Source organism: Trichechus manatus, unplaced genomic scaffold (genome assembly GCF_000243295.1).
Source record: "Trichechus manatus latirostris isolate Lorelei unplaced genomic scaffold, TriManLat1.0 scaffold00008, whole genome shotgun sequence".
NCBI lineage: Eukaryota > Metazoa > Chordata > Mammalia > Sirenia > Trichechidae > Trichechus > Trichechus manatus.
In genome coordinates this window covers 1,216,535-1,232,449 of record NW_004443944.1, presented here as the reverse complement: position 1 = coordinate 1,232,449, position 15,915 = coordinate 1,216,535, and the positions used below count along the sequence as shown (strand labels likewise).

The following is a 15,915-nucleotide window of genomic DNA, read 5'->3' as shown; positions in this document are numbered from 1 at the left end:
CCCATCATCTCTGGACCCGCTGCCCAAGAACTCTTCCGTCACCTCCGGACCCACTGCCCAATAACACTCCCATCACCTCCGGACCCACTGCCCAAGAACTCTCCCATCACCTCCAGCCCCAATGCCCAGGAACTCTCCCATCACCTCCGGAGCCACTGCTCAATAACACTCCCATCATCTCTGGACCCGCTGCCCAAGAACTCTTCCGTCACCTCTGGACCCACTGCTCAGTAACCCTTCGTTCCCTTCCCCCCACCCCCAGCCCCTGGGAACCTCTGGTCTACTCTGTCTTTATAAACCCGCCTATCCTAGATAGTTGATATAAGTGGGATCATACAAAAGTTTTCCTTTTGGGCAGTATCTGCTGCCATCGGTGTAATTTCTGAGTGGTCAGGATGGCCACAGCAGAGTCATTCCACCAATCCACATTTTTAGTGGCTTCCCGACCAAAGCCATCTGCCATTTGCTGCTATCACTCACATTCAGACGCTACATCTGCATATAAGTGTACTGTAATTTTCCTCCCAAAGTTTAAAAGGTTTAAAAAAAGAGATGGAAAGGAAGACTCTAAATGAGACGGACTGACACAGTGGCTGCAACGATGGGCTCAAGCATAACAACAATTGTGAGCATGGCCCAGGACCAGGCAGTGTTTCGTTCTGTTGTACAGAGTCGTGAGCTGGACCAACTTAACGGCACCTAACAGCAGGATCTGAATGCAATTTAAGATGAGCTGTGTTTTAATAACTCCCTATATCCTGACACCCAAGGCCCAAATATAAAACATCCACTTATACTTGGTAAGGTAGAATTTACCTTTTAGAATAACTAAATAAAGGTCAGAAAAAGAAAATAATCATTTCTCAGACAGGATTCACAGGACGATGAGGCTAGCCCTGGGGGTTTATCTTTATTCTCAACAGTTTTGCCAGCAGTGGGGTGAAGCTATGGTTCTGTCCACCCCTCACAGGGTCCCCAGAGTGTAGGGGAAGCGACAACTCACTGGAGTTGGGTGGGGGCTGGGAGAGTGAGCCATGTGGGCCTCTTCCTTCCCCTCACAGGGCCGAGGCCAGAGGTAGAAGCAGTGTCCCAGTAATTCTACTTTCAACAAAAAATGTGAAATAACTTAGCTTCAGAGGATGTTCACCACTTATCAAAACCCCTCGGGATGGCATCTGACCAAAGGCAACACGTTAGATATGCAAACATGAGAATAATGTAATAATAAAAATTGTATTTTTTGGTGGGAAAAAGAGTTCCAATTAGAGGCCGGGAAAATGTGCCAGGAAGTATTAAGAGGAAGGAATCTGGGGGAGTCAACGTATCAGAAAAGAGAGAATTCAAGGCACAGGAAGAACGGAAACAAAGACGGTGCTTCAAACTGATCAACGAACTTCCACTCAAGAGGAAGACGGACAGGCATGAGCTGCGGGCACCTAACAAGACCTGGGGGTCCGTGGTTAAGAGCTGCGGCTGCTAACCAAAAGGTCGGCAGTTTGAACCCACCAGCTGCTCCTTGGAACCCCTATGGGGCAGTTCTACTCTGCCCTATGGGGTCGCTATGAGTCAGAATTAACTTGATGGCAACAGGATTTGGTTTGTTTGGTTTTTAACAAAGCTCTGAGATACACAAAGCAAACCCTGAGAACGCCCCAAGGAGCCCTGGCAAGTCCAGTCGTGGTGGAGACGTCTCCATGTGCACGGCCTCTCACAAACCACCGGCCCGGCAGACAGCTGAATCCCGTAAACGTGGAGAAGTCTCCAAACAGGAACACACATTCCTTCCAAGCAAACACGGAACTTTGAAAAAATCGACCTCGTAAGAGGTCACAATGCAAGTCTCAACAAACCTGAAAACATCACTTTTTTACACAGTCCTCTTTCATTGATGACAATGTGACAAAAAGAGAGATGGACAAAGGGCTGTTTCTGAAAAGACAGACAGGAAACCCTACATATCTGGGTGCGTAAAGACCTGCTTCCAGATGACTCCTGTGTTGAAGAAGCAAACAAAACAAAAATTACAAGACACCAAAACGCAACGATGATGAGAACATTGCATCCTAACCAGTGGGCAGCTTTCAAAATAGCACTAGACAGAAATATGCCCTAAGTGCGTTTATTAGAAAACAAGATTGAAAATAAACTTCCAAGACACCAGGAAAAAAAAACCTAACGTAAAAAATGAAGGAAATAATAGAATTGAAGATGCAGTTTTCAAGTAATAAAGATAAAAGCAAAATATGACAGAAAAAACACTACCACTCACCCCTCCACACAAACCCACAGAGTGGGCCGACCGCCCCACCACAGACACAAGGCTCAGGGACAAAACCACAGACACAGACGAGCTGAAAAAAAACAAAACGCGTGTTTCCACCCTGCTTTCTCCTCAAGCCCCACTGTGGGCCGACTGACTGGAACCAAAAGGCATAAGCTCATCAGGACAAGAGGAGACGCAAACTTCCGAAAGGTGGACTGCGTGACCCAAGGGCCAGCTGACTCGGAGCCAGAGCACAAACTGCAGAGCTGGCGGGCACAAGACCACAGGTAGGGAGGGGCCGGTCTGAAGCGCGGGGCCCCAGTCCATACAGGGCGTCTTCTCCCCACCCCATGCCGCCCACCAAGCCAGGCAGCTGATCCCCACTATGGACAGGATGGCGGGGGCAGGACTTGGGGGAGCCACATGTCGTGCAGGTGGGAGAACCACATGTGGTACAGGTGGGGGCCACAAGTCGAGTAGGTGGGGGTCCACACCATGCAGGTGGGGGGGCCACATGTCGAGCAGGTGGGGGGGGACACATCTCGAGCAGGTGCGGGGAGACGTGGTGCAGGTAGGGGAACCACATGTGCAGGTGGGGGCCACATGTTGGGTAGGTGGGGGCCACATGTTGGGTAGGTGGGGGGCCACATGTCGGGTAGGTGGGGGGCCACATGTCGGGTAGGTGGGGGGCCACATGTCGGGTAGGTCGGGGCCACATGTCGGGTAGGTCGGGGCCACATGTCGTGCAGGTGGAGAACCACATGTGCAGGTGGGGGGGCCACACGTCGAGTAGGTGGGGGAACTGCGTCATGCAGGTGGGGGGCCACATGTGGTGCAGGTGGGAGGTCACAGGTGGTACAGGTGGGGGGGCCACATGTCGAGCAGGGTAGGGGAACCACCCACCGTCTGGTGAGGCTGCAGCTCTCTAGGCCACTCCATCCCTGGGCCCTGGACCCTGGGCAGGAAGCTGGAGAAGAGAAGGCCTGCCCAGTGACGGGAGAGGGACACCGGCGGGGGGGGCAGCGTGCAATGGGTGGGTCAGGTGCTACTGAGAGGGCACGTGAGGTGGGCCCGAGATGAACCCCTGGGGCCCCTGACTCAACAGCCTCGTGAGATGGCAGCCAAAAGCCTGCTGGGGGTGGACCTAAGAGGGGAGCGAAGAGAGGAGCACAGACAACAGGTAAGGAGAGCCGAGGCCACAGAGAAACACCCAACAACTGGATCGTGGTCCGAGTCGCAGCAGGGGCTGGGAGAGCACACCAGCGTCGCCTCAGACGAGCAGGGGTGACGCTTGCTGTGACACAAGGATGAAAGCGGTGGCTCCAGTCCGACTGCGGAGATGGGGGAGGGAGGAACAGAGCCAGGGAGGTGGAGCAGGGTTGCCTGGAGAGCTTTCCTGAGATTTACATCAGGAACTCAAAATGGTCTCTCATGACAACTCAAGGCAACGGGGATGCGGGCCTGCATCCTGACTGGGGAAAAAGAGCTGTAGGGGGTGTTACTGGGACAACAGGCACAATGTGACTGTTAGCTATGAATTAGATAACAGTATCGTATCGAGGTTAAGTTTCCTGATTTTGATCATTGTATTCTGCTTATCTAAGATAATGTCCCGATTCTTAAGAAATACACCCCGAAGTATTTAGGTACAAAAGGCATGATGTCTGCAACTTATGCTCAGGTGGTCGAGGGGGAAAAAATAAAATAAAATAAAATAAAATATATATATATAGACACATAGAGCAAGAGATTGCAAACGACAGAACAAACAGGGCCAGAAGTTAACAACTGGTGAAACAGGGTAACCTGGGTCTACAGGAGCTCTTTCTGCTATTCTTGCAATTTTTCTGTAAGTTAAAAATTATATCAAAATTAAAAATTATCATCAACAAATAAGGCGAGCCATCTAAATCCAGAATGCAGGCCATACTGCAGACAACTGGCCTAATCATCTCAAAATGTCAATGTCGTAAAAAACAACTGGGGAAAACAGTGTGGCGGGTCCTCAAAAAGTTAAAAATAGAATTACTACGTGACTCCGCAATTCCGCTCCTAGGTATAGACCCAAAGACTTGAAAGCAGGGCCTCAAATACTTGTGCACCCATGTTCATTGCTGCATTGTTCACAGTGACCGAGGACACAACCCAAGAGTCCATGCACGGATGAACGGATAAACACAATGTCCACACAACGGAATATTACTTAGCCATAAAGAGAAGTGAAGTTCTGATACATGCTCCAACGTGGATGAACCTTGGAGACATTATCCTAAGTGAGACAGTCACAATACTGTATGATCCCACTTACATGAAACATCTAAAATAGGCAAACGCATAAAGAAAGAACGTAGACTGGTGGTTAGCAGGGCTGGGGAGGGAGCATGGGAAGTCACTGTTCAATGGGCACTGGGTTTCTACTTCAGGTGATGAAAAAGATCTGGAAATGGACAGCAGTCAGGTTACACAGACTTGTGAATGTACTTAACGCCACTGAAATGTGCACTCAAAAATGGTTAAAATGGTAAATTTTATTTAACGAAACATCAGTGGGTGGGGCGGAGTGCTGTAGCTGAAAGAGACTGAGGGAACACAACCAGTGCAACCATGAGGAGTCAGTTTGGAAACATTGCGGGGAAATCTGAATATGGACTGGCTATGAGATGATTCAGGAGAATTACTATTGGTTTGTGAGGGCGATAATGGGACTGAGACATGGTTGTTCTTTGGAGGTGCGTGCAGAACTATCTAGAGGCAGAGTCTTATGATGTCTGTTATTTCCTTTGAAATTGTCCGCGAAGGTGTGTGTATGTGAAGCAAATATGGTCACTGTTAACCGCTGAGATTAGGGGATGACTATACAGGCATTCACTGCACTTAAGTTCATTACACAAAGACCTCCAAGTGAGTCATCTCTTTGCTGACGACTCCCCAGTTTTTCTCTCTGACCTGCCTGCGCTCCAGGCTCCCAATTGCCCCACCACCTTCTCGGCAGCCCCGCTCCTGCCCCCTGGGCGCTGGAAGCTTAGCCGGAGGAGCAGCCCCTTCCTGTTTTGTTCAGTCTTCCCATCTCAGTGGACAGCACCAGTCCCGGCCCAAGTCCCATTCCTCTTTCCATCAGTCCACGTCCAGCACCAGCAGACGCCACAAAGCCCTGTCTTCTTCGTTTCTGCTGCCACCACCTGGCCAGGCTGCCTTTCGCCAGAGCCACCTCAGCACCTCCCCGCAGCCTCTCCTTCCAAGAATTGTCTTGCCACACAGCGGCAGCGACAGGGCCTCTGTCCTATTCTAAGTACCCCCAGCAGGCCTGGCTACAGCAGGCAAGATTTGCTGAATGCAATCAGTATTGGAGAAGTTTGGGACAATCACCTAAAACTCTCATGTACTGTATCTATAAGAACAGAAATATTGTCAGTAAGTTGTACACCTGTAAAAAGTGAGCTGACAAAAGTTGTGTGACAGATGTATCTACAACAATGACAAAAAAAAAATGTAGCTGCCCAGGCTGCTGATGTACAACCAAACACCTCATGGAATTTAGTCCCTTGGTTTAGAGGTTTAGGGTCATGATTTCATGGGTCATTCCAATTAATTGGCCTAATAATGTGTTTAGTGCTTCTGTTCTACCTCCTAGTTGATTGCATAATGCCTGGGGTCTTAAATGCTTGCAAGTGGCCATCTAAGGCAGAACAATTGGTCTCTATTCGCCTGGAGCAACAGAGGAAGGAGAGTCAGGAATAGGAGGAAGATATGGAAGGTGTGACTAATTGCCTCCAAGAACAACTGCCTCCTTTGCCATGAGACTGGAAGAACTAGATGGTGCCCAGCTACCATTACTGAACATTTTGATCAAAGATTCTATAGAAGAATCCTGATCAAAAGGGGGAAAATGTAGAACAGAATTTCAAATTCTCATGGATTCCAGACTTTCTGGAGCCAAGGGGGCTAGATGAATCCCGAAATTATTGCCCTGAGATAATCTTTAAACCTTAAACCAAAAATATCCCCTGAACTCTTCTTAAAACCAAACAATAGTTTAGCTTAACTAGTTTCAAATGTCTGCCTTGAAATGAAGAATACCAAAGACACAAGGACAGTATTAGCCCACGAGACAAAAGGGCCACATAAACCAAAGACTTTATCAGCCTGAGACTGGAAGAACTATATGGTACCCGGCTACCACCAATGACCGCCCTGACAGGGAACACAACAGAGAGTCCCTGATGGAGCAGGAGAAAAACGGGGTGCAGAACTCAAACGCTAACACAAAGACCAGACTTAACGGTCTGACTGAGACTGGAGGGACCCCAGAAGGCATGGTCGCCGGGCTCTGTTAGCCCAAAACTAAAACCATTCCCAAGGCCAACTCTTTGGACAAAGATTAGACTGGACTATGGGACATAAAATGATACTGGTGAAGAGTGTACTTCTTAGCTCAAGTAGATACATGAGACTAAATGGGCAGCTCCTTTCCGGAGGTGAGATGAGAAGGCAGAGAGGGTCAGGAGCTGGCTGAATGGACACAGGAAATCCAGGGTGGAAAGGAGGAGTGTGCTGTCACAGTATAGGGAGGGCAACTAGGGTCACACAACAATGTATATATAAATTTTTGTATGAGACTAACTTGAACTGTAAACTTTCACTTAAAGCACAACAATAAAAAAAAAAAAAAGAAAAAAGAAAATGTCTGCCTTGAGCATTATGCTCTTTTAAGAACTATCTATATGGGATCAAAGTGACACCAGTAACTGGAAAGACGAGGTAAGAATTTGGAGGGCGGTGACACTGATCACATTCTCTGAGTTGTGCAACTGTCCTCACCCTCCTTTTCTGAGCTGTTCCTCCCCCACTGACATAAACCCACTGCTCCCCAAGTTCTCAGCTAATCTTTTCCGTTACCGTTGAATGGGCGTATGCTTTGCTGTGTATATTACTGACAACAACCACAAAATAAAACTAAAAAAAACAACAAAAATATTCATGCAAGAGGGGAAAGTTCCCGAGGAAACAGCTAAGTGCAGCTGTGAGCAGGCTATTTCTGTTCTAACTCCCTTCAGCCTGTGTCTAATAAGCTAGCCCAGAAACAGTCTGTAAGTTCAATGCAATTACATTTCAGAAATATCCAGGAAGCATAATATATACACACATATATGTGTGCGTGTGTGAGATACAATATTAATAGCTTTTAATCTATTTAATCTTTGAGAATACATAGATATAGGTAACAAAAGCTTTCGTTAAGTCTAAAAGTTATAAATACCTTAGTCATATTTTAATAAATTACATTAATAGTAATTTACTACTAATAGGCACACAGAACCAATCATTAAATCATTTTTAAAACTATAAAAGCTTCATTTTATTAAAATAAACCAATTATCTATCTCTAGCATATAATATGAAAGAGGAACTGCATCATAAATTACTACCCATTGCCGTCAAGGCGATTCCAGCTCAGAGGGACACTACAGGACAGAGGAGCACTGCTCCACAGGGTTTCCAAGGAGGAGCTGGTGGATTTGAACTGCCAACCTTTTAATTAGCAGCTGTCGCACACCGTTGCTCCCAACCACTGTGCCACCAGGGCCCCATAAGTTACTACAAATGGTCCAATTAGAGTAAATTTGGCACAAAATGAGGACTGCACTTTAAATAGTGCAATTCTGTATCTAGTGAACATAAGGAGCTGGATGAGACTATGTAACACAGACAAGGGGAACAGACAAGGCAGCTCCTATTACAAGGCCCCCAAGAGGGGCACCCCACATTCCATGTGCCTAGGCCTATGTCAGCTGTGGGAGGAGCTGGACAGACACCGGAAGCCCTTTTTAAAAAAAGGGTCCATGTTTATTCTGCCAATGTGGCTCAGTCCCCTCGTCAGACGCCTGCTAGAGTCAAGAGCTGTGGAGCTTGGACAAGGTTTGTCCTCTGTGAAAACACTGTGTCTAAATCAGGACCCTGTGGAGCGACTCGCTCGACTACCAGAATTCAGAGCCAGGACCCGGAACCACGCGGTCCCCGAAGGCAGAAGCCCGTCGCGGTGAATGCCACCACTCTCTCATTTGAACCCCAAGGGGCCAACTCAGCTCTCTCGTTTGGATCGAGCACCCAGCTCCACAGTGCTTGCTGACAACCAAGCACGCTTGCTGGGAACCACAGTGGAGGAGGGACAGGACCAAGGCAATGACGGCCACATTGCACCACCTGGAACACACGGGGCTCCAAGCCCCCGAGTCTGCTCCGATCATCTGGCAGTGGAAATGTGTCTCCTATGCCTTCTTAAAGCATATGAAGTCCTGACTATTTGGTATTTATCTGCCTTTTTTGTATGTGTGTGCTATTTTTTCTTGCTTTCATCACTTTCAAAAATTAAACTTTTCAGAGGACAAAAACTACGTCCTACATGTCTCTGAAACCTTCAAGCCCCAGTTCAACACGCTGTATACAGTGGATGCTTAACTTGTTATTTGAAATAATTGATAGTTTACAGTCATTTATACACTATTGTTTAGAAACAAATCTGGGCTGTGATTTTTATTGCTTTAATAAATGACAAGTTACAGCATTAATGAGTAAAACTTTGTTTATATCGGACTTAGCATTTGATATTAGATTTCAGAAAACAAAGGACAGTTTGAGGTATCTTAGGGAAATAAGGATAAACAAGAACATAAATAGGTAAAATTTATAAAATTCTGACAACCTACCTGGCATAACTAAACGCTAACCTTTTTGAGAGAATCTCCATGTCTTTCCTGAATGTACTTCAGGAATGCCGTTGTCCACTGGAGAGTTGTCGCCTTGTCCGTCTCGGCGTTGCAGAACGGGACTAAGAGGTTCAACTCATCACAGCAAATGCGGATTCGGCGTCTATAGTCAAAATCCAAAGTAACGACAGAGAAAGCTGAAGCAAAACGGAGGAGTCAAACGAGAGGCTTCATTGTGTCACCTGAAGGAATGGGCACTCAGAAAGCCTGGCCACTGGGTGCTTCAGAGGTGGTCACCCCTACACAGGAAGTCCCACCCAAACCAAAACCAAACCCGTTGCCGTCGATTCTGACTCACAGCAACCCTATAGGACAGAGGAGAACTGCCCCACAGGGTTTCCAAGGTTGTAATCTTTATGGAAGCAGACTGCCAGGTCTTCCTCCTGCAGAGAGGCTGGTGGGTTTGAACCGCTGACCTCTCGGTTAGCAGTCGAGTGCTTAACCACTGTGCCACCAGGATTCCTAAGTCCACCCAGGGAGGAGTAAATTCACACTTCCCCACAGAGGTAACCTCTGTCCTCAAGCTCTAGAATGGACCAATGCCTGGCAGTCCCCTGGCCTGGGCATGCTCTCTGGAGCTGTGTCCCGAATGACTTCTCAGGGACCAGGAGCAAGGACCAGGCTCCCGTCTACAGATCGGGGGGGAGGAGGGCTACAAACGCCGGGAACTGTAAGGAAAATCTTGTGAATGCGCTTCTTCTGGCAGATCATCCTTCCCCTCAACACATTATTACTCGCCCTCCACGTGCCAAGTACTGTGCTCAGAACTCATTCACAGCTTTCAGATTCTCCAAGGGGCCCCAACTCAAAAGAGATACCCGGAAACCCACCACTCACAACTTCACTCTTCTTCTTCTTAGACTATTTTTAACTTTTCCACACCACAGTCCGTATAATATATAGGATATAGTCAGTCGTCAATAAATTGGCACTGAGAAAATTTATACAAAATGGCGCCCATGGTTCATCTTCACCACTCCGTATTTAGTTTAGAGACTTTGTAAAGTAAAAACAACTGCAGCCGCATTTACTAGATGCTTTCTAACTTTCAGGCCCTGAGCTCAACACTCTACGTACCATCTCATGTAACTCTAATCACAAGCCTATGAGGTAGCTACTACCCCTATTTTATAGACGAGGAACTTGGGCTGAGAGAGCTGAAGAACGTGCCTAAGGTTGCTAAACTAGGAAATGGCTGTTGGAATGCAAACTTCTACTGTCAGCACGAAGCATACAGCTTTTCACATACCCAAAAAACACCAAACCCATTGCGGCCGAGTTGATTCCGACTCCTAGCGACCATATAGGACAGAGTAGAACTACCCCATACGATTTCCAAGGAGCGCCTGGTGGATTCGAACTGCCAACCTTTTGGTTACTAGCCGTAGTTCTTAACCACTACGCCACCAGGGTTTCTACATGTTTTCACATATTAGGTATTAAATAAATGTCTATTAAATAAATGTGCGAATAGGAAACAAGGAAGTCCTTTACTTAGTGTGTGTGTGTCTGTAGACACATATAGAAGGTTTCTACCTATGCATCTATCTGGAGCCCTGGTGGCACAGTGGTTAAGAGCTTGGCTACTAACCAAAAGGTCAGCAGTTTGAATCCACTAGCTGCTCCTTGGAAACCCCATGGGGCAATTCTACCCTGTCCTATAGGGTTGCTATGAGTCAGTATCAACTCGACCGCAATGGTTTTTGGTTTTTATCTATCTCTTGCTTTAATATGTTCCTTTGAAAAGGAGATGAACTGCCTTAGCTCAACACAGGACTTTGAAAGTTGACCATTATTCTCACTCAGTGCTGTACTTCCCGGGGGCAGACTAGAAGCTGGTGCGCACCAAGGACTCAACAAATGACTAATGAATGAATGATGTATTAAGGAAACACTGTGTAAAAATTCAACCGTTAACAGAGAAAAACGCATCACCTTTTGATTTCACACAGAGGGACAGCACCAATAAAATCACAGCTCAAACAATTTAAGTAACAGTTTAACCTCCTCCTCCCACAACATTCTTTAAAAGAATCAAGCAAAACCAAGGTACCTAACATGCAGGCCTGACTGCTGTCTTTTCAAAGGTCTGCTTACAAGGCTGGCACTTGGCTGGTGTCATTTCAGAAGGGTTCCTGCCACCATTCCGATACAAATAAATGGCTCGTTTCTGGCATAGTTGTTAAAAGCTTGGCTGCTAACTGTCGGCAGTTCGAATCCACCAGCCACTCCTTAGAAACCCTATGGGGCAGTTCTACTCTGTCCTACAGGGTCACTATGAGTCGGAATCGACTCAACGGCAACGGGTTGGGTTTGGTTTTTGGTTCACCTAAACTGTGCAAACAATGTGGTTTATGCGGAGCACTGGCTTTCCTTTTGGGGCATCTGGAATTTGGGTGTGTGCCAGATGTGTGCCAGGCAGGGGGTGGGGCACTGAGCCTCTAACGAGCTTCCCTGGGTGGCAACATTTCACATGTGTCATCACAACTCCCTGCTGGGGGAGGTAAGCGTGTCCTGAGTGACTCCGCTGGGTGAGGACTCTTGGATGCTTGCGCCTGGTCTCCCTGTCTTCATGCCGTGTGTCTTTTCCCTTTGCTGACTGTGCCATGTGTATCTCTGGCGGTAATAAACCTTAGCCGTGAGTACGGCTCCATGCTGAGCCCTATGAGTCCTGCTAGAGGATCGTCAAAGCTGGGGGTAGTCTTGGGGACCCTGATCCACCTGCAAAGCTAAGTTCATGTTTACTCTTGCTCCTTTTCCTCCCTTTCAACACAGAACCCGCTTCAATGTTGTTTTATCTGTAATTAACTTGCACTTCTAACATAACTGTATACAAATCGACCTGGCTGCATCAATCACACGCGTTACCTTCTATCTCTTTCCATTCGGTTATGCCTCTCCCTACGCTGAGACCTTCCTCCCTGGGGCCCGCTCTGGGTCTGCTCCCCCAGGTTGGACTGTGAGGACTCCGCTGACTGCCAAGCGCCCTGTGCGGCTGTGGAGCCTTCGCCCACATTCTGAATTTCTCCAAGGGCTCTTCGTTCTACATTTGTGTCCAACTGACGTATTCTACTTCGATTCCTCTTATTTATTGCTTGTTTACATAGCGCTTCTTCTTTGCAAAAGAAGAAAAAAGTGGTATTTTAATTTTTTATTCTTCTTAACTTATCTCCATTAATGCTGAGTGTATTTTTCCAGCATTTTCAACCCAAGATACAAACATTACTAGGCAAGTAGCACAGAGAACAAAACCAGTAAAAGCTGCATTACTTCGATGATTCAGAAGGGTTATGAAACCCTACTTCATGCTATAAAATTGAACATGAATTTATAACAAAGTTAACATATCCTTCTGTGTATTATGCAATCAATCAATATAGCCTTGTCAAAATTCCTATTTATACTTTTTAATCAACAAGTGTTAAGATACCTACGCATAATGAAACCAAGTTGTTCGACTTTCCGATATTCAGAATGGGGAAAGAAAAAAACCCGTAAGTATTTTCTCCAAAAAAGGATTTTATTTTTATACGATTATTCTAATATGACAACTGATATTCTAACAGCAGTGCTCAGAAGAGAAGACAAAATCAAGGTGGCTTAAGATTGAATATGTCCTCACCTTAGAGGTGGCTCTCCCCACAAAAAGAGTAATAGCATCAGTTTTTATTTATGCTATGGAAATGTTAAGTTTCCATCAAACACAGAAAAGCAGGCATTGAACTCTTATGTGGAGATGTGCATTCCCCATGTGCCACAGAGCCAAATTCTCTGTGGTGAAAAGAATCGCTTAACACAAATGTCAGAACAGCGGTAACTTTTCAAGGGGGATGTAGAGAGGAATTCAAAAGTATTTGTAATATTTTATTCCTTAAGCTGGGCAGTCAGTACAGGGGCTATCTGAATATTTATCTTTATATAAGTCTTAATACTTTTGCATAAAACATGCTGTTATGGACTGAATTATGTTCCCCAAACCTATGTGTTGTAAATCCTAACCTCTCTGCCTGTGGTCACAAGCCCATCTGGGAACAGGCTTGTCTTTGTTATTTTAGTGACGAAGGATTACTGTAAGGTTTATCTTAACTCTTTTGAAATGTAAGAGATGAAACAATCGAGCAGAGCGGAGATGGGGAAAGACAGATGCCAAGCCACATGGAAATCTCCCAAGAACCAGGAAGCAAAAGTTGAAGAGACAAGGACCTTCCTCCAGAGCCGACAGAGACAAAGCCTTCCCCTAGAGCTGGCACCCTGAATTCAGATATCTAGCCTCCTAAACTGTGAGAAAATAAATTTGTTTGTTAAAGCCACTCACTTGTAGTATTTTTGTGATAGCAGCACTAGGTAACTAAAACATGTGCCATAATAACAACGAAAGAAAAAAAAAGATTAACGGGACAAAGTGGTAGCTCTCAATTCTTACTCTATCTTCATTAACTCTTAAAAAACTGAGTGTAAGCTGTGTTATTTAGCTGTATATCTTGAAAAATACTTATTTTCTGGGGAGGACAGGCTTGAGAGTTCACTTTCAAGGTTAGCAAAGTTTGCCTTCCGTACTTTATTTCTAAAACATCCTGAATCACCTATGGCCTCTTGTTCCCAACTTGCTCCTGTGTCCATCTGCAGACTGTCCTATGATTATTCACCTCTCCCAAAGCTTTTAGGTTTCAGACTCCTGCCTCACTCATGAAGTATCAAATAAAGGCAAAAAAAAGATTCAGTGTTTTGGGTGTAACTTGCAGAGGGGTGAAAATTTATGTAAGTCTATCATTTTTCTATTTACTCATTTACTTTACTGTTTATTTTTTAAGAAAAATTAGACCCCAAACTCAATGTTTCCAATCCTAAGTATAATTATGATGTTCAACATTCAGAAGAACGTTCAAAGTGAGATGACGGGGGGAAGAGGGATGGAAGAAGGATCCCTAAGACGTAAACATACTTGGGTAAAAAGCTCATACGTTTATAAGCCTCCCTGCCCAGCCTCTGCAAGGCGAAATGACACTAAATGCAATGCTCGGTTAGAGGACAAAAACGCCTGCTATCTTCTGCTTTACATCTTACCTCCTACTTTAATCCAAACCTGCTCAGGTAAAGCTTTGTTTCTACCGCCTAAAGTCTGTTTAGTGGATTCAATTTCCTGCTGATAACAGAAAGAAAACGCTCTAGGCAATCCAATATCCTGATGTTTGGCAGCTTCAAGTATAGAACAGGAGTTACCAGAACTCTGGAAAAAATGAAGCAACAGCAATTTTATCAATACGTGGCTTAATGTCTTTACTGCACAAAAAAAATTACACTTTAACAGAAGCAACATCAAAGCTATTAATAAGCAATTTGAAGAACTTTAGGTGCACTGATGATTTTTAAATAATCCCAAACCACATAAATACTCTCAATTTTAAAAAGTTACTAAATTGAACAAAAAGAATAAAACCTTGGGACCTAAGTGACAGTTACAATTTAAGACAGAAGAGCAAAGCTCCACCGGTCCCCTTCCCTACCTGTGTCTGTGAAAGGTTAGAACTTCCAGCAGCAGAACAAGCGTTGGGAGTGAAGAGCGGGTACGTGAACTGCAAAGCAGTCGTTGCCGCGGCAGTTTTATTTTTCACTAATGTTGTGCATTTGTTCTGTTGCTGATGAAGAGGAACATTCATTAATTCGGACGGATGTCGGATAAGAGTTACCAAACTGCCAAGACAAAAAAAAACCCCAGAAACTCATGAAGAATGTGTGGAGGGTAGGTTTCCTGAAACATTTCAGTTACTACCACACCCTACTGGGTGACATTCGATTTTCTAGACAGGAGGGGAGCTGTTACAATAAACACCCCTCATCCCGCAGACTTCTACCGAACAACGATCAACCACAGCGGTGGTGGCATACTTTTCTCTTCCTCAGGGAGAAAAATGGGGCCACGTGTCAATGCCATCTTTGAATTATACCTCCTGTGCCCACAGCACATCTTTTTTTTTTTTTTTTGCCATCCTCCAAAATCTGATGAAGACGGACAAAATGAGGGAAACTGGAAGGGTCACTCCTCTGTGACAGAAGAGGTGGCCGGGGGCCTCCGCCGGAGCATCACCATCTGGCTGCCAACTTGGAGCTTCAGGTTAGCTTCCATTCGCAGGGCTGCGTCTGCACGTGTGAGGGGAAGGTAGCCGTGGCCTGGCCCACATCCCGGGAAGCAGGAAGGCTTCTCGCGACCTTTAGGCAGGTGATCTGCGCAAAACACGTGGCCCCCAGCAACATGTGTACCGTTATCTGACTTCTTCCTCTCCCTTCGTGTGCAGGCCCGGAACAAGCATTCAGATCCCCGTGGGGACACGCGGGGGGCTTGCGGGCAGCACTGGCAAGCGCTCGCCCAGTGTCTGCGCGGCCGCTGGGGCCTTCCCGCGAGGCTCGCCTTCGTCTACACCGCCACCGCCACCGCTCTCTGGGGTCTGTGCCCACCCCCCCGCCCGCGCCCGCCCCCGCCCCCCTCCCGCGGAGCCAGGGCGGCGGAGCCGTGGGTGGGGGGCCGGGAACACACTTGTTGAGCGCGACGCCCGTCTCGGGGGTCTCGGAGCCGCGCGGCAGCTCGGCCGGCATGCTGTTGAAGCGGTCCTCCAGGCGGACGCGCACCGCCGACTTGGCCCGGGCCTCGGGCGCGCCCTCGCCGGCCGCCGCCGCGTTCTCCTTGGTGGCGCAGTCCGCGGTCTTGGCCCGGGCCGCCGCCTCGCCCGCGCCGCCGTCCGGCGTCTTCTCCGCCGCGTTGGCCACGGCCACCGGCAGGCTGGCCTCGCTCAGCAGCATCATGCGCAGCTCCTGGAAGTCGATGTGGCCCAGGCACGGGTTGGAGGCCGCGAAGCCGCCGTCCGCCGCCAGCGCCGGCGGACACAGCACCGG

The 15,915-nt window shown here is 47.0% G+C and overlaps 1 protein-coding gene across 1 annotated transcript in view; it reads right to left on the bottom strand.

Annotated features, from left to right (window-relative positions):
- The window catches only part of TCFL5 (transcription factor like 5), a gene marked incomplete at its 5' end in the record, with an annotated part of 18,525 nt that extends 2,610 nt beyond the window's left edge, over positions 1-15,915 (bottom strand). Inside the window, 5 exons of the mRNA XM_004370513.2 lie at positions 8,989-9,130; positions 11,896-12,142; positions 14,092-14,254; positions 14,532-14,718; positions 15,560-15,915. Of these exons, the coding sequence (XP_004370570.1) occupies positions 8,989-9,130; positions 11,896-12,142; positions 14,092-14,254; positions 14,532-14,718; positions 15,560-15,915 (1,095 nt within the window). The remainder of the gene's footprint in view (positions 1-8,988; positions 9,131-11,895; positions 12,143-14,091; positions 14,255-14,531; positions 14,719-15,559) is intronic.